This window comes from Zingiber officinale, chromosome 2B (genome assembly GCF_018446385.1).
Source record: "Zingiber officinale cultivar Zhangliang chromosome 2B, Zo_v1.1, whole genome shotgun sequence".
Classification (NCBI taxonomy): Eukaryota; Viridiplantae; Streptophyta; class Magnoliopsida; order Zingiberales; family Zingiberaceae; genus Zingiber; species Zingiber officinale.
In genome coordinates, this window is record NC_055989.1 from 124,702,626 (window position 1) to 124,730,313 (window position 27,688).

The 27,688-nt window shown below is 42.1% G+C and overlaps 1 protein-coding gene across 2 annotated transcripts; it reads right to left on the reverse strand.

Annotated features, from left to right (window-relative positions):
- Window positions 1-88: 88 nt before the first annotated feature.
- Window positions 89-27,468, reverse strand: LOC122047024 (transmembrane protein 205-like). Of its 2 annotated transcripts, none has more exons than XM_042608039.1 (3): window positions 27,132-27,468; window positions 26,691-26,910; window positions 89-378 (listed from the first exon to the last, which is right to left on the reverse strand). In XM_042608039.1, the coding sequence occupies exons 1-3, from the start codon at window positions 27,464-27,466 to the stop codon at window positions 304-306; spliced, it is 630 nt and encodes a 209-aa protein (XP_042463973.1). In that variant the 5' UTR covers window positions 27,467-27,468; the 3' UTR covers window positions 89-303. The 2 variants fall into 2 exon arrangements, with proteins under 2 accessions (XP_042463973.1, XP_042463972.1); XM_042608038.1 differs by lacking the exon at window positions 89-378 and adding an exon at window positions 24,367-24,702.
- Between the last annotated feature and the right edge of the window lie 220 nt (window positions 27,469-27,688).

The window sequence follows — 27,688 nt, forward strand, 5'->3', positions numbered from 1 at the left end:
CTAACTTTACTTAACTAATATTGCTCACATGAAAATATCTATACTTAAAACTCTCTAAACACTCAAAACATGCAATTAACTGGCAGCGGAAGACTAAATGACTCATCTATATATACTACTCAAACCTATGTTCACAACTAAATCTATACATCAATCTGAACATGCTAAACAAAATATACATAAACTTGATCATGCGTGCAACAATCATACCACTCAAATAATGAAACTAATGTTCATAACAATTAAAAGGAAGTGTTCTAAAACATAAAATCTTCATGAACTTTAAACTAATTCCCAAGGCTTCTATAGTCCAGGCATCACACATCCATCCGCACCTCCTTGTCGTCTTCCTTTGCTATAGCTTTTCCTTTCATTTATCTGCAGTAAGAGGAAAAATGCAACTATAAGCAAAATTGCTTAGTAAGCGCTATCTAACTCACAAAACTCGAATATGTATGTGACTGGAAGAAATCTAGAAACTGAATGCTCAAAAGAAGATACTACTCATGCTCATCTAACAGCAAAAGAATCATAGCATACTGAAATACTAAACATGTAAGCAAATCTAAACAACATGTCAGCATACAAGAAAACTAAACTTGCTGAATTTTAAACTTATGTGAAGCTTATTTTACTTGTTTAAAAACTTATACTTTAATACTTCAAAATAATAATCAATCTCTTCTTGGGCCCAGGCTTAGTACCAAAGCGCGCTCCCTAATAGAAACTGGGGTAGCGACCCACCAGTCCAACGAGAGTAAAGACCTCGGTCTTACTAGGGCCAAGACCTCGGAATGGGTCATATGGATTTGTTTAACGACAACCTCGGAAGTCGGGTACTAGCCTTTCAAAGTAAAATATCTTAATTACTTCTTCTTTAAATATCTTGCCATTTTAACAAGCACCTAGTGTGCCAAAATCCCTAAAGTCTTGACTTTGGGATCTACATAAGGTCTTGGCCTTTTTCTTTCTTTCCTTTATCTTTCTTATATTTTTCTTAAACTCAAAATACTGATAGGGAACTCAAAATATGGAACTAAAATGCTTAATGAAAAATCTGCACTGAATGCATATTAAAAATCTGCACTAATGCTTAACAGAAATCTGCACTAATGCTTAACAAAATTTGCACTAAAGCTTAACAGAAATCTGCACTAAAGCTTAACAGAAATCTGCACTAATGCTTAACAAAATCTGAACTACATACTAAAGAGAAACAGTACATGCTTATCAATTCGGCAAAAGAATAACTCTGCACTTCTACTACGAGTTGTTCATGCCTACTACTGAGGCCTCGGTGGAAGTTGAACTGGAACCACAAAGAGTTGTGGATGATGTTGTTCCACAAAGAGTTGAGGAACAACAACCAGTTCAAGTAGGCATACCTCTTTGCAGGTCTGATAGGGCACGTCGTCAGCTTGAGAGATACTCATTTCTCTTGTCTGACCATGATGATGTTGTACTCATAGAGGATGAGCCTACCACCTATCAGGAAGCTGTGATGAGACCAAATTCTGATAAATGGCTAGAGGTCATGAGATCCGAAATGGAATCCATGTACACCAACCAAGTATGGACTTTGGTTGATCCACCTGAAGGGGTAAAACCCATAGGGTGTAAGTGGGTCTTTAAGAGAAAGACTGACATGGATGGACTTATCTATAAGGGTCGCTTGGTAGCTAAAGGTTTCAAGCAGATTCATGGTATTGACTATGATGAAACCTTTTCTCCAGTAGCGATGTTTAAGTCCATTCGGATCATGCTTGCTATTGCAGCATACCATGACTATGAGATATGGCAGATGGATGTCAAAACCGCGTTTATGAATTGAAACATGCTCGAGGATGTGTACATGACATAACCTGAGGGTTTTGTAGATCCACAGCATACTGGCAGAGTATGTAAGCTGCATAGGTCCATTTATGGACTAAAGCAAGCTTCTCGGAGCTGGAATCTTCGATTCGATGATGCAATCAAACAGTTTAGTTTCATCAAAAATGAAGATGAACCTTGTGTCTACAAGAAGGTTGTAGGGGATATAGTTGTCTTCCTCATATTGTATGTGGATGACATACTACTCATTGGCAAGGATATCCCTTTGCTTCAGTCTGTCAAAACCTGGCTAGGGAGTTGCTTCTCAATGAAGGACTTAGGTGAAGCATCTCGCATTCTAGACATACAGATCTATAGAGATAGATCTAAAAGGATGCTTGGTCTAAGTCAGAGTACATATATTGACAAGGTACTCCTTCGGTTTGCCATGCAGAACTCCAAGAAGGGATTTCTGCCGATGTCACATGGCGTGAGTCTTTCGAAGACTCAAGGTCCCTCTTCTAGAGAGGAGAGAGACCGCATGGATCAGATCCCTTATGCCTCAGCCATAGGATCTATCATGTACGCCATGTTATGTACTCGTCCTGATGTCTCGTATGCTTTGAGCATGATGAGCAGATACCAGTCTGATCCAGGTGAAAGTCATTGGATAGCGGTCAAGAATATTCTTAAGTACTTAAGAAGGACTAAAGAATATTTCTTTATATATGGAGGCAATGACGAGCTAGCTGTAAAGGGTTACAGTGATGCTATCTTCCAGACCGACCAAGATGATTACCGATCGCAGTCAGGGTTTATGTTTTACATTAATGGTGGTGTTGTGAGCTGGAAGAGTTCGAAGCAGGACACAGTAGTTGATTCTACGACAGATACCGAGTACATTGCTGCATCAGAGGTAGCAAAGGAGGCAGTTTGGATCCTAGCATCGCTGACCCCATTGAGCTCTATTGTGACAACAATGGAGCTATAGCACGGGCGAAGGAACCTCGCTCACACCAGCGGACCAAACACATACTACGGCGCTTCCATCTCATTCGAGAGATTATCGAGAGAGGAGATGTGAAGATTTGCAGAGTACCCACAGAGGCTAACATCGTAGATCCGTTGACCAAGGCTTTAGCACAGACAAAGCATGATGGTCACACTAGGTCATTAGGGCTTAGAGCCTACACTGATTGACACTAATGCTAGTGGGAGATTGTTAGTTAAAGCCCTAGAGTCAATCATTTGATGATTGTATTATGGACTTGTTGTATCATATTCTTATATAAATAAAGGCATTTGTTTTGGTTGTTATACTTACTTTTATTGGTGTCAAATAAACTAAGTATAATAGCATCCTTGAGTAGAGGGTTCTTACCTATATCAATCGGTTAGTTGAACCGATAGTGAGATGATATAGGGAACACTACTCTTAATCATTCCTAGTCGAGTATTAACATTCAGGGACAATGTTAATGCGACGAGACTAGCATGTAGGTCAACTCGATGACTTGATCTCACAAGTCATGGATATAGAGATATCAAGTTGACACATGGGTATGCATTGGAGAATGTATACTGAATGACCCGCCATGAGAAAGTATCATGGATCGTTATATGAGTGTCATATACTTTCTCATGTGGCTATTAGTATGACTACTAGTCCTTTGACCTGAAGTCACCATGGGTCCCTACATAAGGAGTTATGTACTTTGGTTTCGTCAAACGTCACCCGAAACTGTGTGGATTATAAAGGTGATTACTGGGTATGTAACGAATTATACAGAGGGATGTGAGTGATGTAGATGGGATCTATCCCTCCTATATGACGGGAGAGACATCGATATTCTTGATAGAGTGAGACCACTAAGTGCATGGTCATGCCCAAATGAGTCAATATGTGATATTGAGCTCATTTGATCGAGTGAGTCTACTTGGAGTTCTAGATTTAGATTGGTCAAAGGATGACACAGTCTATGCCTCACATTGATCAATCTAGATGTCTAGGATAGAAGGACACTTGTCATATATTGTGAGGAGTCACAATTAGTAGTCACAAGGTGATGTTGGATCTCAACATTCTTGTAACTTGGGTAGTAATGATGTGTTGCTAGATACCGCTCATTACTTATGCTCCTAAATGGGTTTAGGGGCATTGCCAACGTTACAAAAACCTATAGGGTCACATACTAAGGACAATTAGATGGAGATTAGGTTCATATGATGAACCAAGAGGATTAGATTCATGTGATGAATCAAATTGGATTAAGAGTAATCCTAATTGGGCTAATTGAGTTGGACTCAAGTTGATTCATGTTTTTAATGAGTCTAATTTAGATTATGACTCATTGAATCAATTTAATTAAATAAATTAGATTCATTATATTAAATTAGCTTGAATTAAATGGTTGGTTTAGATCAACCATGAGAGAGATTAAGTCAAGTTTGACTTGACTTGAGAGGAAGAGGAAGAGTCAAGTTTGACTTGACTTTATGCCACATCATTTGTGACTTGACATTAAGTGGCCAATAATGGTGTTACACATCATCATGTTTAGCACATGTGTGTGCCACCTCATGGAGGTTACAAATCTCTTTAATGGCCACATTAAATGAGAATGGGGGTTTCAATTCCCATTGTGGCCGACCACTTATGTTGTTGAATGAGATTGATTTTTCATTCAAGGATTATTCATTCCATCTTCTTCCTTGCTCTCCTTCTCCTCCTCTTGTCGTGACTGATCAAGGGTGCTAGCACACCTTTGTTTAGTTTTTCTCCACCCATTTATTCATGTGGATACTTCTAGAGGATCGTACGCTTGACGATCTCGAGATCCGGCACTTCCTTGGACGAGCGGGATTCGTAAAGGGCACGCATCAAGGGTAAAAGGTTTTCTCCTTGTAAATCTAGTTTAGAACTAAGTCTAATAAACTCATACTCGTAAATTTTGTTTTTATTTTACTTCGCACGGATCCAGTGACGGGGGGTTTCGGGGTTTTTGCGATGCAAAAAAGCGATTTTCGCGGCCTGAAAAACCCAATAGGTCCAGGTTAGGTCCATTTTGGATCCCTAATTTGAGACCTTGATTAGTTCTTGGTCTTGGAAGGACAGTAGCTAATTACTACTTCTTATTTTCACTGTGCTAATCTTGTTTTACAGGTTAGATGTTTTAGTTTTGGACTAACACAACTTACAGGGTAAAAGAAGCAGAAAAACCTTCAGATGAACATACCCAAAGGCGCCTTCAAGCAGTGGAAGGTGCCTTCGCACTATTCATGAAAGGCGCCTTCCAAGGGATAAAATTTAAACATCATCGCAGATAAGACGCAATGACTTCGGGATCAAATTTAACCCATTGGAGGCGCCTTCAATGCCTATGGAATACACCTTCCATTACCTTTATAAGCCAGTCTCGACCAAGCTTCATACAACAACTAATATACGAGTTGCTATGCGTCTATTTAAAGTTCCGGCTGCTCCGGCATCCTGCTGCGACTCTGCTACAAAGGTGCTACGCCCAGCTACTACTTCGAGGACTTTCAATTGTGGTCGGCACATCGACACTGACACTCAAGTGCTCTCACTTCGATTCATACGTGTTAGTAACGAAAGTTTTTTTTGTAATTAATTATTACAAAAAGAACAAGTGCAGGGTGTTGCACTTGTTCTAACTTTCTTTGTACTTGATTCTCTCTTCTAGAGGTATCGAAAGAGGCATTTTAGTGAATTATCCATCGATATGTCTACGAGGCCTGGGTCTTGGAGTCGGAGTCACCGAAGGCTCCGAACCAAGTAAACTGACTATGTTTTCTTGTGTTATTTTTTTCCTTAATTTTCCATTGCGTACTTATCTTTTAAATTTCAAAAAGAAACAAATTTTTAAAACCACGTGATTCACCCCCCTCTCACGTGCGACTCGATCCAACAAGAAAGTCCTAGTGAGTGAAGCCAGGCATGCATGTGGAAATCCAGGTGGGTCAAGATTGACCAGACACTTGGTGATTGGAAGCCTAAATAGGTCAAAGAATTAACTGGGTACTTGGCACAAGAAGAAAAGTCCAAGTGGGCTAAAAGATTGATCGAACACTTGGTAAAGAAGTCCTAGTAGGTCAAGGTTGACCAGAAGCTAGGCAATGAGGAGTCCCAACAGGTCAAGGTTGACTGGATGTTCGGTAAAGAACCCTAGACTTCGGTTAGGGAAGTTAAGGTTTAGTAATCAACTAGGTTAGTCGATTACCATAGCTTAATCGATCAGGGTGATCGATTAAGGCTGCTTCCGCGAAATTCACAGAGAGTGTGGTAAGCGATTAAGCAGGAAGGTATAATTTCTTACAAGATTTATCGCACGAGCAAAAAGCTTCCTAATTGATTAGGAAGGCATAATCGATTAAGCTCGAAAATTAGTCGTTGTCAGCCTAATAAAAGGTGTTTGCGTGGATTGTCTTTGTATCTATCTTTTCCTCTTCTCATGATTCTCTCAGATGATCAACGCCAGTTCTTAAGACTTCTTGGAGATAAATGTTGTTGCACTTCCAAGGTCAAGAGGTGCTTCAAACAAGAAGAAGGAGCGAGCTAGGATTTCATTAATTGCAATCTTGTAAGATTTCATTTTGTATTAGTTTATATCTTCCTCCTCTTGTATTTCTTTGTGAGAGAACTTGTACGAGGTTTCTCCACCTTCGATTGTTGCCGAAAAGGAGTTTATTTGATAGTGGATGTGTGAGAAAGGGCTAGATCCTTGGATTAGTTACCTCGTGCGAGCTGGATACCAAGTAAATCATTGGTGTTAGCATTGGAAGCTTGTTTCGAGTCTATTCCACTGCAAATCATCATCATCGAAGCGCGACGAGCTATTCACCCCTAGCTCCGAAGTATCCCAACAAGTGGTATCAGAGCGAGGCCACTCTTCACCGGACTCATCCCTGGAAGGGCACCGAGTTAGAGGAAGAAGTAGAAGACCCAATTTCAACAAGTCAAAGATTTCAAAAGCTCAACTTCAAGATAGATTTTTGAGATGGACTCATATATGATACAAGGATGCATCCACCATTCACATCAATGAGCTTCAATTCTTGGAAATCAAGAATTGAAAATTTCTTTATGATGGAGATAGAGCAATGGTTTCCTCTAATGGAAGGTTTTCAAACTCCAACAAATGATAAAGGCAAGCTCATCAAGAAGAGCAAATAGAGTCAAGAGCAAATCCAAATATGTGAGGCCAATGATAAAGTGACCAAGCTATTGGTCAATTTATTGCCTAGCAACATCTTGAGCAAGATAGGAAAATTTGAAGATGCCAAGGAGCTTTGGAGCAAATTGGCAAAGATTCATGAAGAACCCTCCACTATACCAAATCAAGACAAATCCAAAGAGAGTAATTCATTGGATCAAGAAGAAAAGGAGTCTGAAGTTGAGAGATGCTCAACATCAGAAGAAGAAGATCAAAAAGCTTCATCCTCAATGGAGTGCAACGAAAAAGGCAAAGAGGGAGTGTACTCTTTGTTTCATGTGCAAGAGGATGAAGATGAAGAGGCCTCCACCTCTAGGATTGAGGGGAGCATCATTCATTGACACCGGAGCAAGAAGAAGCTTCTACTTCTAGGTCAAATGGAGAGGAAGATGATGCCACCTCCACAAGTCAAGAAAAATCGAATGGAAGATCATGTGTCACCCCTATAAGCGAAGGTATAGAAATTTCAATTAGTAATAATAAAAATCATATTATTTGCTTTAAGTGTAGGGAGAAAGGGCATTACAAAAGCAAGTGTCCTAAGTTGACCAAGGAAAAAGGTCAACTGGCACCAAAGGCTAAGGAGAAGCTAAAGAAGGTCGATCCCGTGGTATGTAAAGGCAAGGAGTACATTGTGTGCTTCTCTTGCAAACAAAATGGACATTACCAGAGCTAATGTCCAAAGGGGAAGAATCTGGCCAAAGTCAAACGAGGAAGCTCGAGTCAAGGGGGAGCTTCTAAGGGGAAACTCAATGTATCATTTATTGAATCAATTCCTTTGACATGTGATAAAAAGCATGCTAGATCTAGTTTATATCACTTTAATGTTATTTATCATGAAAATAGGAAGCATGATAGAGTTAAAGAAAAATATGTAACTTATCATACGAAAAATATCGTACCTAAGGCTAGGAAGGTAGATAACTTAGGCAATAACTCTAAGGATTTTAGATATATGCCTAAAAATAAAAATGCTCATAAAAATCAAGGAAAATCTAAATCAAAAGATTTGAGATTGGAAAATCAAGTCTTGAGGTCAAGGCTTGAAAAATCAGAAAAGACCTTTAAAAAATAGAAAATATCTTTAAGGGGAAAAATAAGCATAACCTAGGTTTAGGAATGTGAGAGTCATCCAATGGCTATAAAGGTTTGGGATATAAATCCAAAGCCAAGAAAGATGTCTCTTCTTATCATAGGGTTCCATATACCTATGAAACTAACCCTAGGTCTAAAGGTCAAGCCAATGTTACAAGGGAGGTCACCCCTCAAACTAACCTTGAAAAGACAAATGTGACTAAGGCTTTTAAGAGGCCTAAGAAAGTCACTAAGAAGGTCACAAGGGAAGTTATCCCTAAAGTTGACTTAGAAAATATGAGTGTGACCAAAGCTTCTAAGAAACTTAGGAAGGTCATTAGGAAGGTATCAAGGGAAGTTATCCCTAATGAATACCTAGAACATCTAAGGAGCACCAATCGATTTTGGTTCCTAAGAATATTTTCTCTACACGCTAGATGGGTTTAGAGAGTGCTAACTTTAATTGAAAGAGTAGTTAACCCAACTTTTATGAAGTTGACACTTGGAAGACATTTTCAAGGTAGTTGTACCTCTTGAAAATGAAAATATTTAAATGGTTATTCTTTTGAAGAGTAAAATATGCCAAAATTTGAGAAATTGTACTTAATATAAATTGGCATAAATAAGAAAAAGGTAAAAGAAATGTCAAGTTGGGTTTTGACATTTTCTTAGAAGGAAAAGGAGGGCAATCTAGAATTAATCTTAAGTTAGTAAATTTTTAGAGATACTTAGATAGATAATCTAGGTATATTTATTTATGCTAAATTGTCATGATTGTTTGCTCATCCTATAACATGACATCATACTTTGAATTCATTCTTGTTATGAAAAATATAAAAATATCATGTTATGTCATATATACATCATGTAACTAAAAGAGTTTTTCTTTTGAAAAATATTCATTTTGATGTATGCCATAAATTTTCATGCATTATTTTAAATTCCTTATAATTAAGGACAATGACATTTACTAACAAGTGTGGTAAAGGAATTTATCAACAAGTAACATCCTAAGTGAATGATCATATTTTAAAATGTCTAGATAGATATGCATGATCCCTTATATTAGGACAAAACCAAAATCTACATCTCACAAAGACCATAAGGTAATTTATATGCGTTTTAGTATACATTAGATATAAGTGAGATATTAGAATGATGAAAAAGACTCAAGATGTTAATCTAGTGCATCTATTTGAGTTTTAACTTCATCAAAACACATAGTTATGTGTTATCCAATCATTGGGAAAGCTAATGTACAAGTCATGTGAACTTAGCCCAAGGAACATGGCTGGAAATTGATTTTGAAAATGATTTCAAATTGCTTTTGGAAAACCTTGGTGAAGACTATTTGTTGATAGTAATCACCATTGGAAAGTTAGACAAAAAATTAGAAGAAATATTGAAGTTTTAAAGAGTTCCCAATTTTGTGTCAATCTTTGAAAATAAGATGTATTGTCTTAGAAAATTATTTTCCCATAAAAGTATATGCCTTAAATAATATCTACAAGAATTTTCATGATTTTTAGAATTTTGTAGAATTTTTAGGGCATTTCTGAAATTCGAACAGAATTTCATTTCAGAAATTAGAAATGGTAATCGATTAGCGCAATCAATTACCCATCTAAATTGATTAAGGTAATTGATTAGGGTGAGTTCCCGTGAGAATAGTAGCTCACAGAATCGATTAGAATAATCGATTAAAGGTCTTAATTGATTACATCAATTGATTAACACCTGGGAATCGATTGAATCCTAACTTTAGTCGATTATGGCTGATCTTAAGCGATTACAAGCTTTGTTTAGGTGCTTAAGATCCTAATTTCAGCCTAAATAAGTTCATTTAAGTTGAATAAGTCATATTAAGTCATTTCAATCATCCTTAACCCTATGAAACTCAACTTTAAACATTTTAGGGTAGTTTTCATGATAAAAACACAAATGAATGGTTAGGAAGGACTAAGTTGGAGTTTAGGATGAGGTTTGTATTCAATATTGATATTTAAACCTCAAAACTTTAAATTTTTGGTTTCCTAAAGGTTTAAAAGCTCCAAGTCATTGTTGGTGCAATAACAGAAGTTTAGAGCATGTTCTGAGGGGGGGCTACTCCTTAGAGATATGTATTTATTTTTCTCGAAACCATGGAAAGCTGGAAGCCTTCATTGTGATGAATGCTCAAGATTGAGCATTAGAAAACAATAAAAGATTGGATAGCTTCATTGTTGGAATGATGATTGCTTTAGGATGAGCATTGAATGATGAGTTAGTGCTCAAGGGTGAGCACTTGGGAACAATGAAGGATATGAGACCTTCATTGTGATGTTGTGGCCAACAAGTGAGGTTGTGAACAACATGTAGGTAACTCTTCAAGGGGAGAGTTTTTTATGTGTACCAAAAGGGGAGAATGTAGGATTTAAGTTAGGAAACCTTCATTACCCAAAAGGAGAGGCTACCCTCTTGGAAAGAGGGAAAATAAAGGAACCCCTCATTCATGCTTTGGCATGACAAAGAAGTTGAGGCTAAGGGATTAGCCTAACTTTAACGTATTGTCAAACATCAAAAATGAGGAGATTGTTGGTGCAATTTTCCTAGGTCAAGGTTGACCAGCTTGACTAAGCTTGAGTTGGCTTAGGTTTGAGTCTTGATATTTGAGTTTCGATGTTTGACAATATATGGATATTGTAGTTGCAATTGTCCGTGTGTGGAGATTGGTCAAATAGGTCGTGGTTGATCGGATACTTGATTGAAAAATCCTAACTAGAGGTTAGGCAAGGGCAAATCCAATGAGAAGGTTGGCAGAAGATGAAAATCCAGGTGCGTCAATGTTGATCAAACACTTGGTGCTAAAAGTCCTGGTGAGTAAAGCCAGGCAGATGAAAAATCCTAGTGAGTGAAACTAGGCAGATGAAAAAATCTACTGCGTGAAACCAGGTGAAAGCCTTGGTGAGTGAAGCCAAGCAGAGTGAAAGTCTTTGTGAGTTAAGCTAGGCAGATAGAAAAATCCTAGTGAGTAAAGCCAAGTGAACGCCCTAGTGAGTGAAGCTAGGCAGAAGAAAAATCATAGTGAGTGAAGCCAGGTAAAAGTCCTAGTGAGTGAAACTAGGCAGTGAGAAAGTCTTGATGAGTGAAGCTAGGCATGCATGTTGCATGTGAAAATCTAGGTGGGTCAAGGTTGACCAGACACTTGGTGATTGGAAGTCCAAGTAGGTCAAAGAATTGACCGGATACTTGGCACAAGGAGAACAGTCTAAGTGGGTCAAAGGATTGATTGGATATTTGGTAAAGAAGTCCTAGTAGGTCAAGGTTGACCAGAAGTTAGGCAATGAGGAGTCCCAATAGGTCAAGGTTGACCAGATGTTGGGTAAAGAACCCTAGACTTCGGTTAGGGAAGTTAGAGTTTGGTAATCGACTAGGTTAGTCGATTACCGTAACTTAACCGATCAGGGTGATTGATTAAGGCTGTTTTATGAAATGCACAGAGAGTGTGGTAAGCGATTAAGCAGGAAGGCTTAATCGCTTACGGGGGTTATCACGCGAATAAAAAGCTTCCTAATCGATTACGATAATCAATTAGAAAGGTATAATAGATTACGGTAATCGATTAAGCTCGAAAAACTAGCCGTTATCAGCCCGATAAAAGACATTCGCATGGAGTATCTTTGTATCTATCTTTTCCTCCTCTCACGATTCTCTCAGGTGATCAACGCCAGTTCTTGAGATTTTTTGGAGACAAGTGTTGCTACACTTCTAAGGTTAAGAAGCGCTTCAAGCAAGAAGAAGGAGCAAGTTAGGGTTTCATTGATTGCAATCTTGTAAGATTTCATTTTGTATTAGCTTGTATCTTCCTCCTCTTGTATTTCTTTGTGAGAGAACTTGTACAAGGTTTCCCCACCTTCTGTTGTTGCCAAAAATGAGTTTATTTGATAGTGGATATGTGAGAGAGGGTCAGATCCTTGGATTAGTTACCTCGTGCGAGGTGGATACCAAGTAAATCATTGGTGTTAGCATTGGAGGCTTGTTTCGAGTCTATTCCGCTGCAAATCATCATCATCGAAGCACGACAAGCTATTCACCCCTAGCTTTGAAGTGTCCCAACAGTTTCTATCTATTGTTCTATCCATAATATTATTTGTTTGTGATATATGAATTGTTACAATTGTGTTAGTTTGTTTGTATAGATTGTTATGATGTGTAAAATGTGATTGTATGTATAGATTATTATTGATCCGGCAGTAGACCAAGGGTAGGCTGATTAAGCGAGCCGAGCATCTGGGTATGTCCGAGCGAAGCTAGAGGTAACCCATTCATGGGTTCAAGTTTCCGACGCCAGGGCAAGGAGATTGAAGAGCCGAGCGGGAGTACGCTCGGCAGAAATATGGGCGAGGGTGAAAAGGTGGCCGATCGGCTCATGCGCTCGGCCCAGGATCTGGGATATTAGCAGGAGCATGTCTGATGATTAGGCCGTACACAAATTCGCGAGATGGAGGATCTTAATGTCACATCAACGTCACATCAGGGGGAGGTGGGCGCAGTAGCAGTATGGTCTCAGGACGTTCCCCTGACAGATCCATATTCGGGCATGATCCTTCTGATAAACCCATACTTGAACATGGTCAAAGGTATGTGGTTGATTTGACCGGAGCATTCAGGTCTCCTCCAGAGGTCTATATAAGGCCTCCATTTCTTCACCGGAGGTATGCAAAATCTTAATTGGAGAACCACCTCTTTGTTATCCCTCGCCTAACTTGAGCGTCGGAGGGCCGTCGCCGGGACACCCCTCCCGGCTCGGTTCTGTTGCAGGTTCACCGGAGCATTCGAGGATTCCACAGGAAGCACCACGTGACTCCTGATTCGGACAGGATCAAATTGGCGCCGTCTGTGGGAACGCTCCTGCATCCGATCGGAAACAATGGATGAGGCTGGACGACAACACGTGGTGACGCTTTCAACCGAACTACTCAAAGCTCTGGTCGAGATAAGGGCTGCCAAACTAGTGGAGCAAAGACAAAAAGCAACAGCCGAGCGGCCGGAACAACAAGCGACATCTGCGTCTGGTGGCCGAGCGGAAGCACCTCAAGCCACCGTCGCATTCCATCGGGCCCTATTTCGCACCCCTGAAGCAGCACCAGCTCGAAGAGATAGAGGCTCCTCTTCAGACGAAATGCCAAGGCGGGATGACAGAAAAGGGAAAGCCCCCCGGACGGACTCATCTCCCGAGCGAACCAACCGCCAATTTTCGGAAGCCATTCTGCGAGATCCTCTGCCCAAGCACTACGCGCCCCCTACGATCGGCGAGTATAATGGAACAACGGACCCGGATGATCATTTGGGTAAGTTTGATAATACCGCCACGCTCCACCAATACACTGATGGAGTGAAGTGCCGAGTCTTCCTTACCACGCTCTCGGGATCGGCTCAGCGGTGGTTCCGTAGGCTGCCGAACGGATCCATCACAAGCTTCAAGGACTTCCGAACGGCCTTCCTCCACCACTTCGCCAGCAGTCGGCGTTATCAGAAAACAAGCGTTAGCTTGTTCGCCATCAAACAAGAGCCAAAGGAATCGCTTCGAACTTACATCCAGCGATTCAACCAAGTGGCGATGGATATCCCAACAGCCACATCGGAAACGATGATGAACGCCTTCACACAAGGCCTTGTTGATGGGGACTTCTTCAGGTCGCTCATCCGAAAGCCGCCCCGAGACTATGATCACATGCTACATCGGGCCAACGAAGCGCAAGCCGCTCGGAAAAAAGAAGCTCCAACCGAGCGTGCACTTGTTCATGCCGAGCGGAAGCAGCACTCCGCTCAGCAACCACCTAGAGGACCAAGGGCTGAAGCAATTCGATCTCCCCACACCAGATCACACGTACAAGAAGTGGCTGCCGCTCGGCCCAAGCCAAAGAAGAGGTGGACTCCTATGTTCTGCTCCTTCCACCAGTCAGATACGCACAACACGAGAGATTGCCGGAATCTTCCTTTCGTGACTAATCCCGTTCCCAGGAGGGTTGAACGCCGGTCTCCTCCCCGTGACAGGAGGCAAAGGGCTCAGGAAGCCGACCGGACCCGCATGGAGAGGCAACATCACCAGACGCCTGATCGACACCGATCACCCAGACAAGAGAATCGTCGGGCGTCCAGGGAACGGTCCCGACCATCTACTCGGGAGGAAGAAAACAGGAGCAATACTTCCCGGGGCGAAATCAACATTATTGCTGGTGGGCCGACCGGAGGAGACTCCAACCGAGCAAGAAAGGCGGGCGTCCGGCAGCTGCAGATCCACGCGGTCGGCTGTAGCCAAGAGCGGGCGACCGAACCAGAAATCACTTTCGGGCCCGGGGATTTAGAAGGAGTAGAAGTGCCCCATGACGACGCGTTGCTCATTAAAGCGGTAATAGCGAATTACACCATTCACCGCATATTTGTTGACACCGGGAGCTCGGTCAACATCATATTCAAGAAGGCGTTCGACCAGTTGCAAATTGATCGAGCCGAGCTGCTCCCCATGATAACCCCGCTCTACGGGTTTACGGGCAACGAAGTTCAACCGGTCGGACAAATCCGGCTGGCCACCTCACTGGGAGAGGAACCGCTCCGGAGAACCAGGACAATAAACTTCGTGGTGGTCGACTCTCCATCATCCTACAATGTCATTCTGGGACGACCGGCGCTCGGCGAATTCCGAGCGGTTGTTTCAACCTTCCACCAGAAGATAAAGTTCCCCGTGGAAGACAAAGTAGGAGAAGTGCGTGGAGATCAGCTAGCAGCTCGGCGATGCTATATAGAGATGATCCGAGCAGAAGCTTCTTCCGCTCGGAAGGCCCCCCGAATCGAGGTACACGCCATAACAGAGAAACCTCCCGCTTTAATTTATGACGAAAAGGAGGAAGTTCAGATCCATCCGACCCGATCGGAGGCCACCACTTTCATCGCCTCGGATCTGGAGGAAAAACAGAAGGAGAGGCTGATCCAATGCCTCCAGCAAAATCATGATGTCTTTGTCTGGTCGACGCATGAGTTGCCCGGAATTTCGCCAGGCCTGATGCTGCATGAATTGCATGTCCGACCGGACGCTCGGCCAGTGAAACAGAGAAAAAGGGACTTCAGCGCCGAGCAGAATACCATTATCCGGGCGGAAGTAGAAAAACTTCTAAGGGCCGGCCACATACGCGAGGTACAGTTCCCGAGCTGGCTGGCCAACGTAGTCTTGGTCTCCGAGACCTGAACAAAGCATGCCCCAAGGATTTTTATCCTCTGCCTTGGATAGACTCTATGGCCGGCTGCGAATTAATTTGCATGCTTGATGCCTACCAAGGGTATCATCAAGTGCCGCTCGCCCGGGAAGATCAAGAAAAAGTAAGCTTTATAACGGCTGACGGCACATATTGCTACAATGTGATGCCGTTCGGATTGAAGAATGCCGGGGCCACCTATCAACGCTTGATGAACAAGGTGTTCAAGGAGCAAATCGGGCGGAATCTAGAAGTTTATGTGGACGACATCCTTATCAAATCCGTCCGGGCGGCTGATCTTTTCAAAGATATGGAAGAAACCTTCCGAACACTGCGCAAATATGGAGTCAAGCTAAATCCACAGAAATGCCTGTTCGGAGCTAAAGGAGGGCGTTTCTTGGGGTATATAGTGACTGAGCGGGGAATCGAAGCAAATCCCAACAAGGTGAAAGCCCTGCAAGACATGCCGCCCCCAAGAAATACAAGAGAAGTGCAAAGGTTGACCGGTCGGATAATTGCGTTATCCAGATTCATCTCTAGAACCGCCGATCGGAGCCTGCCCTTCTTCAAGATCCTGCGAAAAGCTACTAAGTTCCAGTGGGATGAGGAGTGTGACCAAGCATTTGAAGAGTTGAAGACATACCTAAATTCCCTGCCTATACTTGCCAAGCCGATAGGCGGGGAATCACTGTATATGTATCTGTCATCAACTGAGCATGCTGTAGGTTCAGCACTTGTGAGGGCAAGTGACGAAGAGCAGCCGGTGTATTTTCTGAGCCATATTTTGAAAGATGCTGAATCTCGCTACACCGGGCTCGAGAAGTTGGCCTTTGCTCTGGTTCTAGCCGCTCGGCGCCTTCGACCGTATTTCTTAGCCCACACAATCATTGTCCGGACGAACATCCACTCGGAAGAGTCCTGTTGAATCATCAAGTGGACAACAGAGTTAAGCGAATTTGATATCCAGTACCAGCCCCGCCCGGCGATTAAAGCCCAATCCTTGGCTGATTTTGTGACCGAGGTACAGAGGCCAGAACTGGAAGCTCTATGGAGGATATATGTGGATGGGTCTTCCACTCGGCTCGGAAGTGGGATTGGGATATTGCTCATCTCACCGCAAGAAGAAAAGATGCACCTATCAGTCCGGCTGGACTACAAGGCCACCAACAATGAAGCAGAGTATGAGGCTATTATAGCCGGATTACAGGCAGCACGGCATGTGGGAGCCGGTCGGGTGATTCTCTATTCCGATTCACAGTTGGCCGCTCAACAACTTTCTGGCACCTTTGAAATCAATAGCGTTCGGCTTAAGCTCTACGCTGAAGCCTTTGAAAAACTCAAAGCTACTTTTCGAGAAGTGCTTATTCAGAAGATTCCCCGAACGGAGAACCAGGCGGCCGATGAATTAGCCAAACTTGCGAGCTCAATAACGCCGATCGCCATTCAACAGCCAATTGAAAAAACGCTGCTGGTGGCGCACGTCGATCGGATGGAAGGGCTCTCATTTCCAGACGACTGGAGGACATCCATCATGGAGTTCCTCCGTTCGGGAAAAACACCTGCCGATCGGGATGAAGCCCGACTTCTCGGAGGAGGGCCGGTCGGTTTACACTCATCGGAGATCATCTGTACAAGAAAGCTTTCTCGCGCCCTTTGTTGAAATGTGTGAGCTCAGAAGACTCGGCGTACATCCTTCAGGAAGTACACCAAGGATCATGCGGCGGTCATCCGGGCGGGCGCTCGTTAGCCAAGAAGATCCTCTTGGCCGGGTACTTTTGGCCAACATTACAAGCAGACGCCGCTCGGACAGTATCCTGCCGAAGTATCACAACTTCTCCCACCGACCGGCAGAGGAGATGAAGGCATCAACCATCTCATGTCCGTTCGATCAGTGGGGAATGGATATTGTAGGTCCATTTCCAATGGCGACCGGGCAGAGGAAATTTTTACTAGTGGCGGTAGATTACTTCTCCAAGTGGGTGGAGGCCGAACCGCTCGCAAAGATTACGGAACAAATGGTGAAAAAATTCATCTGGCGACACATCATTTGTCGGTTCGGCATCCCTCGCCGACTAGTGTCTGACAACGGGCGGCAGTTCACAGGGAAAATGTTAGAAGATTGGTGCAATAGCTACGGCATTGAGCAACATTTCACATCCGTGGCCTATCCTCAGAGCAATGGTCAAGCTGAAGTCGCCAACCGGGAAATCCTTCGTATTCTGCGCGCTCGGCTCGATCATTTGGGAGGAAGTTGGCCAGATGAAGTGCCGAGCGTCTTGTGGGCCATCCGGACGACGCCAAAAGAAGGGACGGGAGTCACACCGTTCCATTTGGTAAATGGCGGTGAGGCCGTCATCCCGGTTGAAGTCGGCGTTGAATCCGCTCGAATCCAATGCTATGATGAGGGCAACGCCGAGCGGAGAAACATGGAGCTGGATTTGGTCGAAGAGGAAAGGGCAAAGGCGTCAGTTCGGCTGATGGCATATCGTCAGCGGATGAAACAAAACTACAACCGACGCGTCATTCCCAGATCATTCCAAGTCGGCGATCTTGTCTGGAAAAAGGTCAAGCCGGTCGGCGACGTCGGTAAGCTAGAGGCTCCATGGGCAGGTCCTTTCAAAATCATCGAAAAGCTCCGCTCAGGCGCGTATTATCTGGAGGATGAGGGCGGTCGACAACTAGATAGGCCGTGGAGCGCGAACCATCTCCAGCCTTACCGGGCGGGGTGAAAGGGGTATCACTGTAAACCACCACGTGTACATTTTTCGACTGATTATTGAAAATGCAGAAATGAAAAGTCAGAGCAAAAATAAGACCAGATCATCAAGACTCGAAGACCCCGAGCCGTTTGGCCGGGCTGCGTATGGGAGACGAGCTACACGCTTGAAATCTGAGACCTCAACCATTCGGTTAGGTCAAGATTATCGTAAATATCCTCGAGCCGTTCGGCCGGGGAGGGTATCACGAAGACCCCGAGCCGTTCGGACGGGCTGCATACTATTATGGCAGGATGAGAAACCAAAACCCTGCGCTGTTCAGGATGATAGAGGGAGGTTATTGCCTAGGAGCAAAGGCCTGAGCCGCTCGGCCAGGTACATTATAGCCGAGACTACCTCGGGGAGGATTATATCCGAGCCCAGCGCTCGATGTGAAGGCCCGAGCCGTTCGGCCGGGTATATGGTATCCGAGCCCAACGCTCGATGTGAAGGCCCGAGCCGTTCGGCCGGGTATATGGTATCCGAGCCCAGCGCTCGATGTGAAGGCCCGAGCCGTTCGGCCGGGTATATATCTCACTTGGAGACCGACGAGCACCGTCGTTAAAAATCGAGAGTCGGACCGGCGACTATAAACCTCCGGGCGATCGACCAAGAGTCGGGACGCAGTCGGACCGGCGACTATAAACCTCCGGGCGATCGACCAAGAGTCGGGACGCAGTCGGACCGGCGACTATAAACCTCCGGGCGATCGACCAAGAGTCGGGACGCAGTCGGACCGGCGACTATAAACCTCCCGAGCTGAAGATCTCTGCACGGACCAACCTAATATGTCCTATCTCCCCCGTTCGGGGTCGAGTAATCACCAAAAGCCCCCGAGCCGATCGGCCGGGTTTGAATTAGTCCTCAGGGTCATCTAGCCCAGACGTTAAACCGTAGAGTCGAACCTGCGACAATAAAAACTCCAGCTGGAAGATCGTCTAGCCCAGACGTTAAACCGCCGAGCCGCGCCGAACGGCTATAAAAACCGCGCCGACGAGCACCGTCGTTAAAAATCGAGAGCTGCGCCGACCGGCTAAAAAAAAAAAAAACCGAGCTGACGATGGGAAGACCCCGTGCCGCTCGACCGGGAGTATGTGGACCGAGCCAAACGCTCGATGGGAAGACCCCGTGCCGTCGGGAGTGTAGTCTCACTTGAGACCGACAAACTGTCGTTAAAACATCGAGAGCCGCTCCGACCGGCCATCAGTTTGCCAACACTTGGCATTCGCTGAATGCGAGCAGTATGAATCCTCTAAGCGATTTAAACGAGTAGAGCTTAACTGATTCTACGAACAAGCACCAAAAATACAAAGGCAATAAAGGGTAAACAATTTTAACAAAGGCAGTTGCGCCGAGCGGCAATTACAAAAATTTTACATCCGCCAAGCGGATGAAATACAAAGAGTGCTTGAATGAAGCACATCACTCCGGATCCTCAAAATTAAAGAAAGCATCGGGGATATCATCAAGCATGGCCGTCAGGTCGGAGGCGGGAATATGCATGCCTTCAGGAAGGTGGCCGCTCTTCTTCAGATACGCCACGGTGACCTTGACCGCCTCGGCAAAAGTAGAAGAGACGTGGCCACCAAACTTTACGCCAAACCTCTCCGACTGAAGGTATTCTTGGCGCGCTGCAGCCAGGCGACTCGGTTCTTCCTCCTTATATTTTTTGAGGACCGCCCGGGAGCCAGTTAAAGAATCTTGGAGGGCCTTCAAGTTTGCCTCAGCCTTTGTGCGTTCGGCCGAACGGACCTCCTGTTCGGCGTTCAGCTGGGCCTCCAGATCCTTGGATTGCTGACCTAGCGCACGGACATCCACTTTCATTTTGTCCAGGTCAGCGATCGCCTGCCTCTTCCGGCTACCAGCGCGCTTCACCTCTTTGTCGCGCTTCTTCACCAAGGCCTCTAGCCTGACCACCTCATTAGCCAGGTCGGCAGCCTTTTTCTGTTCGGCCTCGAGGATTTGTTTCTCCCGCTCGGTCGTGGAACCTTCCGACACTTGAAGTTTTTCCAGAAGGCCCTCTAACTCGGCTAGCCGTCGGCGGGTCATGTGGCCGATCGGTCGGGTCGGCTATGATTATTTCGTGGTCATCAGGAAGCTCATATGTCCGAACGAGGCGCCGGGCGTGCTCCTCATCAAATCGGCTCTCCATGGTCAAGTACCAAGGGCCCAGAACTCTACCAGCGGGTTCGGAGGAGCTTGCCATCTCAGAAAGGCGAAAGAATGGCGAGAAATTGAAGAAAGGGGAAGGAAAGGGGCGAAAAGAGCAGGAAAAACCTAATAAGTGAAGGTAGAGGACTCACGGGGAAGGAAAGAGGTCGGAAGAATCGCCGATGAGGGGATCGCCGCCTAAACCCGGACACTAGATCGCCGGAGGTCGCAGCAAGGGAATGGAACAGGAGGCAACACGCGAGCCAGCGTGCGGCAAAGGAAGGAGAAGGAGGCTTTATACTGCCAAGGCAAGTCAGCCTCCACCGTCCGATCCAGGTCACGAGAAACGGGGACGCCATCGGGCCGTCCATTTCAAACGGGCGCATCCCATCGTGAGTGACGTCGCCGCCACACAAGGATCGACACGTGGCGCTCTGTCACCAAGTGCAATTAATGCGCGTCATACCGCGCATGCTGTGACTTAATGAGAAAGATTTGCGCGATTTTCGGGAGATTCAGGCGAATAGACATTTATCTGGAACGACAAAGCATCTCAATTGAATAGCCGAACGGCCTAACCTGGCACAAGGACCGAACGGCTCAAAGAATATTATAGGCGACGAACGCCCGCTCGGACATGCAGTCCAGTCAGTCGGACTTACTGCCTCCTTCGACTAGACTTGAAGGGAAGGCAAGTGATCCGGCAGTAGACCAAGGGTAGGCTGATTAAGCGAGCCGAGCATCTGGGTATGTCCGAGCGAAGCTAGAGGTAACCCATTCATGGGTTCAAGTTTCCGACGCCAGGGCAAGGAGATTGAAGAGCCGAGCGGGAGTACGCTCGGCAGAAATATGGGCGAGGGTGAAAAGGTGGCCGATCGGCTCATGCGCTCGGCCCAGGATCTGGGATATTAGCAGGAGCATGTCTGATGATTAGGCCGTACACAAATTCGCGAGATGGAGGATCTTAATGTCACATCAACGTCACATCAGGGGGAGGTGGGCGCAGTAGCAGTATGGTCTCAGGACGTTCCCCTGACAGATCCATATTCGGGCATGATCCTTCTGATAAACTCATACTTGAACATGGTCAAAGGTATGTGGTTGATTTGACCGGAGCATTCAGGTCTCCTCCAGAGGTCTATATAAGGCCTCCATTTCTTCACCGGAGGTATGCAAAATCTTAATTGGAGAACCACCTCTTTGTTATCCCTCGCCTAACTTGAGCGTCGGAGGGCCGTCGCCGGGACACCCCTCCCGGCTCGGTTCTGTTGCAGGTTCACCGGAGCATTCGAGGATTCCACAGGAAGCACCACGTGCCCAGCGTCCCTTGACTCCTGATTCGGACAGGATCAATTATGATGTGTAAAATGTGATTGTATATATTGTTAGGATGTGTAAAATGTGATTGTATGTATGGATTATAAAATGTGATGTTTATATGTATGAAATGTCATTACCTGTGATGGTCTTATATAGATATGCAAATTGTAAACAACGTAGATCCCGAATGTAAACTGTTCCATTTTATTTTTTTACGGACGGAATACCTACAGGAACAAAGTTTCCGTCGGTAAATGATTTCGATAATCACCAACAAAATATTATTTCCGTCAGTACCCAATAGCCAAATTTACCAATAGAAACAGTATTTTTGTCGATAATTACCGATGGGAATACTGTTTCCGTAGGTAAATCTAGTTGCGAGGAACAATGTTCACGGCGATGTTTACTGACAAAATATTTATTTAGTCTATTCCGTCAGAAAAATTACTGATGAAATTTTGATTTCCATCGAAAAATCCTGCTTCGACGAATGGTATCTCAACAAACGCTTTTTCGTTGGAGTGTCGTCAATAAGCGAATATTCCAACGAATTTTCAACAAAATTTTCCATCTGTAAACCCATCGGTATTGGACTATTAGATTAGGGGAAAGCCTAATCGATTAGAGACATTGAGTGAACTATAGAAAAAGGTTTTCATTAAGATTGGAAGGTATCACTCACACACATTTTGGTCACCGGTTCTTGGGCGTTTGTGACAACAAGTGATGTTGTAACACCAATGTTTCACTCAACTGAGAGAGTCTCTCTCCGTGCATTTATTCACATTCTCAATGCATGTAAATCAATATAAACTAACCTATTTGCCTTGAAGCTCCCAATGTGGGACTAAAGTCTCATTCACAATGGAGCTTCATGTCTCTTCTACCTCTTCTCCATTCACAAATCTCTAACACATAGTGGAATGTGTGCACTTTGTAGATCCTTAGGTTAGTCACTAGGTTGACACCAATTAACATCTAAGTGTTAATATTGATAAATCTTCACTTTAAGATTTACTATAAATTATCATTAACAAAACGATCGAAGCTATTTATCTCCTTCAGTTTTCAAAGTGCCCTAACATGGAGGTTCGAAAAAATAAATAAATAAATTAAACAACAGTATAAATTTAAAGAAACAAGTTAAATCTTAATATATACTCAGGTAACAAAAAACAGATAATGATAAGCATCCATAGAAATATATGATAATATGACATGAGTAAAAGAGAGAATGTAAAAAATTAATTAATCCATTAAATGTAAACATAATAATTTTCACGCGAGAATGATATTGCCAATTGATGTGAGCCTCTTTTACCAAGTAAGATGATTATCGCTAGGTTGATGCGAGCCTCTTAACCAAGTAGAATGTCGATGTGTGGTGCATGGAGGCAGATCCAGCCGTAGGAGTTCGTTAGCGGTGAAAAGAGGGCATGAGAAAACCGAAACACTACGGCAACAGTTGTTTATCTATCCTGTTAGGCAATGAGATTTGATTTCCTCCTCTAATATTTATATTTAAATAATTTTTATTTTATTTTATCATTACTATTGTTTTAATTTTATCATTATCATTTATTTTATCATTGATCTATATATTTATTATGATCTCACACTACTTAATTATGTATTTATTGACCATCATCTCTCATACAAATGACCCAATCTGCTTAGATAAATATCGCTATGATTTATCCTCAGAGTGTAGAGTCCTTTGAGGAACTTCATCTTTTTCTAATATTAGAAAATATTTCAATTAATTATTATTTTTATTATATTTTCATAAATAATTTTAATTATTTCAATATAAATTAACTAGCATCTTTTTTCCAAAATTCAACATAATTTTTTAGGCTTTTCAATCCATTATCAGTAGAAATATTGTATGAATCCAAATAAATTTTTAATCCCTTCGATCTTCTTTATTAATTTTTCTCTATATCTGTTTTCTAAAATTTTATAGTATAATTTGTTAACTTAATATTCCTATAATTTTCATAATTTTATACATTTAGGAGTAAACTATTTACCATTTACTTACTAAATATTTTCTATATTTTCAATTTTAGGATAAATAACTTCAAATTATTCAGTAACTTACTTTCCTACTACACTTTAATAACTCTATTGGAATACCCTACGTTCAATACAGATATTTTCCTATTTTCATCTCATTTATGATTTAACATAAATTATACTTTTTGAAATTAAAATTCAAGATAAAAATAAATAAATTTCTATATTATTCTAATCTACTAAAATTTTCAAAATTAAGTTGATATTATTTAAAAAGTTGTAATTAGAAAGTTGATGAAAACTCCTATAATTCCCTCACTCTTTTACTTCATTTTTTTTCAATATTACCTTATCAATGCATCTTGTTTAAATTAAGATCCTTTATGTTTTCTCACTCTTACTTTACCGTCCACTGTTATATATATATATAAACAATAACTCATAGGTCGTCCTTTTTTTCGTTTAGTTTCTTCTCTACGTTCTTATTCCATTGTCAAACGCTTATCTCATTACACCGGGTTGCCTATTTTTTATTTTTTATTTTTGCGTTCATCCTCTTCACTCGCACCCTCAGGAGAGGAAACAACAATAGGGACCTATAAGGGTGAAAATAAAGGCGTGCGTACAAGGCGAAGCAAGTGGTAGAGGGGAAACCATCAGAGGTACCTATCATAGCATCTGATCTTAATGCATAGTGGATCAATAGCATATTGCTTTGTTAGAAAGGCTAACCAATAAAATTTTAAAGGTAGCTACTTCAGGTTATTATTCATTGGAAAGTCTTTTTTTTTCTATATGCTGTTTATCTCAATGTCTAACAATTAAAATATACTTCAAGAAAAAATATGAATATAATAAAAAGGATTCTGATGTTTCTCTAGCTTCTCATAAGTGAATATTGCCGGCTAAGTGCCAGGAGTGAATGGCAAGGCTGCCAAATGCCATGATGTTGGCAAGTGAAGACAAACCATGAATCATTCCAAATTTCCTGTTCATGGCTGCAAGTTGTGGATTAGTTTTCGCTACTTGCACGTTTTTTGACCACCCTACTTCCTCACCGATGCTTAGATCTCTCTCTATTTTATGCCTCTGTTTCATCATCTGGTTAAGAAAGAAAATGTCAACTGGTGCAAGTAATATAATTGAAGATGTAAGAGTGAATGGAAAAGGAGCAATCAATGAACATAAAACAAGCATAATGTAAACCTAGTATTGAAATAAAAGCAATCTCCCTGAGAGAAGTCGAGATAAATTGGTAGTCATGTGAAGCTCAGTACAAAACTGTAAATTAACAGTGTAGCACTTCTTGAATCTATAGAAGAAACTGACAAGGAGTGTGAAGGGAGGAGACAGAGGAAGAGCATGAGAAGAGGAGAAACAATGCATTCTTATTCCAGTATTGTCCTTGACTCATGAGTTTGTAGTGAATCCTGTGTTTCCCAGTGTTTGACTCCTCTTGTTGAATTGATTTCATCAAGTCATATCTCAAATAAGATTTATCCAAATTTGGAATGCATCCAGAATTCAGGGTTCCTAAAATTTAAACTTATTTCAGTGTTTCTCTTTTCATAGGCAACTCTGATCTATATAGAGTTTGATTTATTGTAGGTAGACTCAGGTGTTTCCCTCCCTTGAATCCTAAACTGAGTTTTAAGCTTCATTTGGTGTCCAAAACTAAGTATGAGAAAACCCTGAGATTCTGGTTGTTGCCACTTGAGAGTCCTATGCAAATTCTTGGTAACAAGTGAGAGGAAGGTGAGGATGGTTATCGTGCTTGTTATACTTGGGTCACATGTGCAACCAACCGAGGACAAAGGGTCTCAATCCATCAACGTGAACTACAACACTATAAATAAAATAATTGAGAAGATTAAGTAGATTATTAAATTTGTACATGATTATAACTCCAGTTCAAAGGGCTTCCAAGTGCATTGAATATAGATGTCTAATGCAAGTTTGTCATGCAAAGGGTAGGCATGACTACTTAGGATAAAGGCCAAATAAGAAAAGCCAAGCACTATGCTTTCATCATATCCCAAATGAAAAATAAAAAGAAATGACACAATGACAGCGTTCGAAAATACAGACCAGTAATATGAGTCTACAGAGTTAAAATAGAAAGAATTTTGATGGTTCAGCCCACACTTTTTTTATGTTAAAAAAAAACTTTTTTTTATTCAGCATTCTTTTAGTAAATCTTACTATTTTATTAAAAATCTCCCCCCTTTACTAACTAACTTTGGTGAAGCCTAAAATGCATTTACGTTAATGTCCTTTTTTCTATTTACACTAAAAATAATTCTAAGGTTTATTAGTAATTCCACAAGCGAAACAATCAGTGATCTAGAGTTCGAGACTCAGCTACAGCATATTATTATGAATTTTTCTCATCATTAATTTTCTCTGGTTGTTTTATATAAAAAAATATAGTTATCTTTAGTCACATATCTTAGAATTAACAACACTATGATCAAAGAAGCTTCTATAAATATTTTAGACAAAAAATATACTTTAATTCTTGGTTTATAAGGGTACACTAGAAAATCCAAACAATTCGGATTTTCAAAGACCCAAATAATTTGCGTGTGCACGATCACACTAGTTCTTAATTGAACTTAAAGAGAGACCAAAAAAGAATCTCATTTTCCAGACCCAATGACAATGATAATAGTTGTCTTCTACGACTAATGATAAAATTCACAATCCTAAGCAAATACGATGTCAGAATCACTAGATATGTCAAGTTACATATCATCATGCAAGGAATGGACTCTAGGAAGAGTTACAAACTAATTTTTAGATCTCCCACGTTACAGTCCCTAAGCTAGAGTTTTGGGAACCATCATGGACGTCATTAAGAATATACATGATTGACTCTATCATTAACATATAGATTTTGTTACCGCCATCAAAGTATTGATACTAGATGCATAAATTATTATTAAATATAGATCTAGTTGACATCAATAATATGTATATTTCTATAATCTCTATCTAAAACCCCAAGCTCAGCCAGTAGCAAGGTAATAACAAGTATTACCTAAAAATAAATGGCAATTTTTTTGTTTTGACAAAGATGATCATATTACCTCGATTGTCATTGGGGTGAAGATAATCAAGTTGGAAAGGTTGAATCCAAGCGCACAAAGGAGGAAAACAAGCTGATACCTCTCGATCAATGAGGCCGACCTCCACGGGTGGATATAGGCAAATGCTACAACCGAAACTACTGAGCAGACAGACACCAATGTGAAATACGCAGGGAACATTTTGCTCTGTAGGTTTCCGAACTGATGCCTCGGCAAGTTTCTGCAATATTCACAGGGTTTTATCACAATCTAACCAGCTGCCGCACAGATTAAGCAAAAATAAAAAAATAAAAAAATAGTGACTGAGATGAGTTTCTACGATAGGTAAACCAAGCCAAAAATATTTGTCTATGGAATAGAAGATTGGAACTTTTTAAGGGGAGCGATGGAATTTCTAAAAAAATAGCCGAAATTATCCATCAGGGAAGACGATGGGGTTACTTGAACATGATGATCCCGCCGATGAAGGTGACCCAGAGGGCGGCGCCCCAGTCGGTGGCGAAGGCGAGGAGATGGAGGATCCTTGCGGCGGTTACGGCGATGGCTGGAGATTCCGGCCCCGAGCCGAATACATCCGGCGCAAAGACAAAGCCCAATGCAAAGAACGCCATCCCCATCAAGAAGCGAGACGACCACGCCATCTCAACGCTGCGATAGAGCCTGGATCTAGGGTTTTGTGGACGATTTGGAGGATTGGGTAGTAGAATCGGTTCGCCTGACTTTGAAGCTCCCTGGAGGACGACGGAGAGGGCGATGGATTTCTTTTTTTTCTTCATTTCTATATAAATAATAAATAAAAGAAATATGCTATTTTGAATTAGGTTTAAATTTGATTTGAGCTTTATTTGTTTAAATTTTATGGAATTTCTAATTTGAGTTTATTTGACTGTTTTTTTATATTTTTAAATTAAATATTAACAATTTCATATTTATAAACTTATTATTCAATTTTAAATTTTATTTATTTATTTATAAATTTAATAATAATTTTATAGATA

What these genes read in the sequence shown, in the direction of transcription:
- LOC122047024 (XM_042608038.1), bottom strand. Translation starts at nt 27,466, where the DNA reads ATGAAGAAAAAAAAGAAATCCATCGCCCTCTCCGTCGTCCTCCAGGGA. An exon ending in GGCGGGATCATCATGTTCAA is followed by an intron (nt 26,911 to 27,131) that starts GTAACCCCATCG and finishes TGAATATTGCAG; the next exon opens with AAACTTGCCGAGGCATCAGT. An exon ending in TCACCCCAATGACAATCGAG is followed by an intron (nt 24,703 to 26,690) that starts GTAATATGATCA and finishes TTTCTTAACCAG; the next exon opens with ATGATGAAACAGAGGCATAA.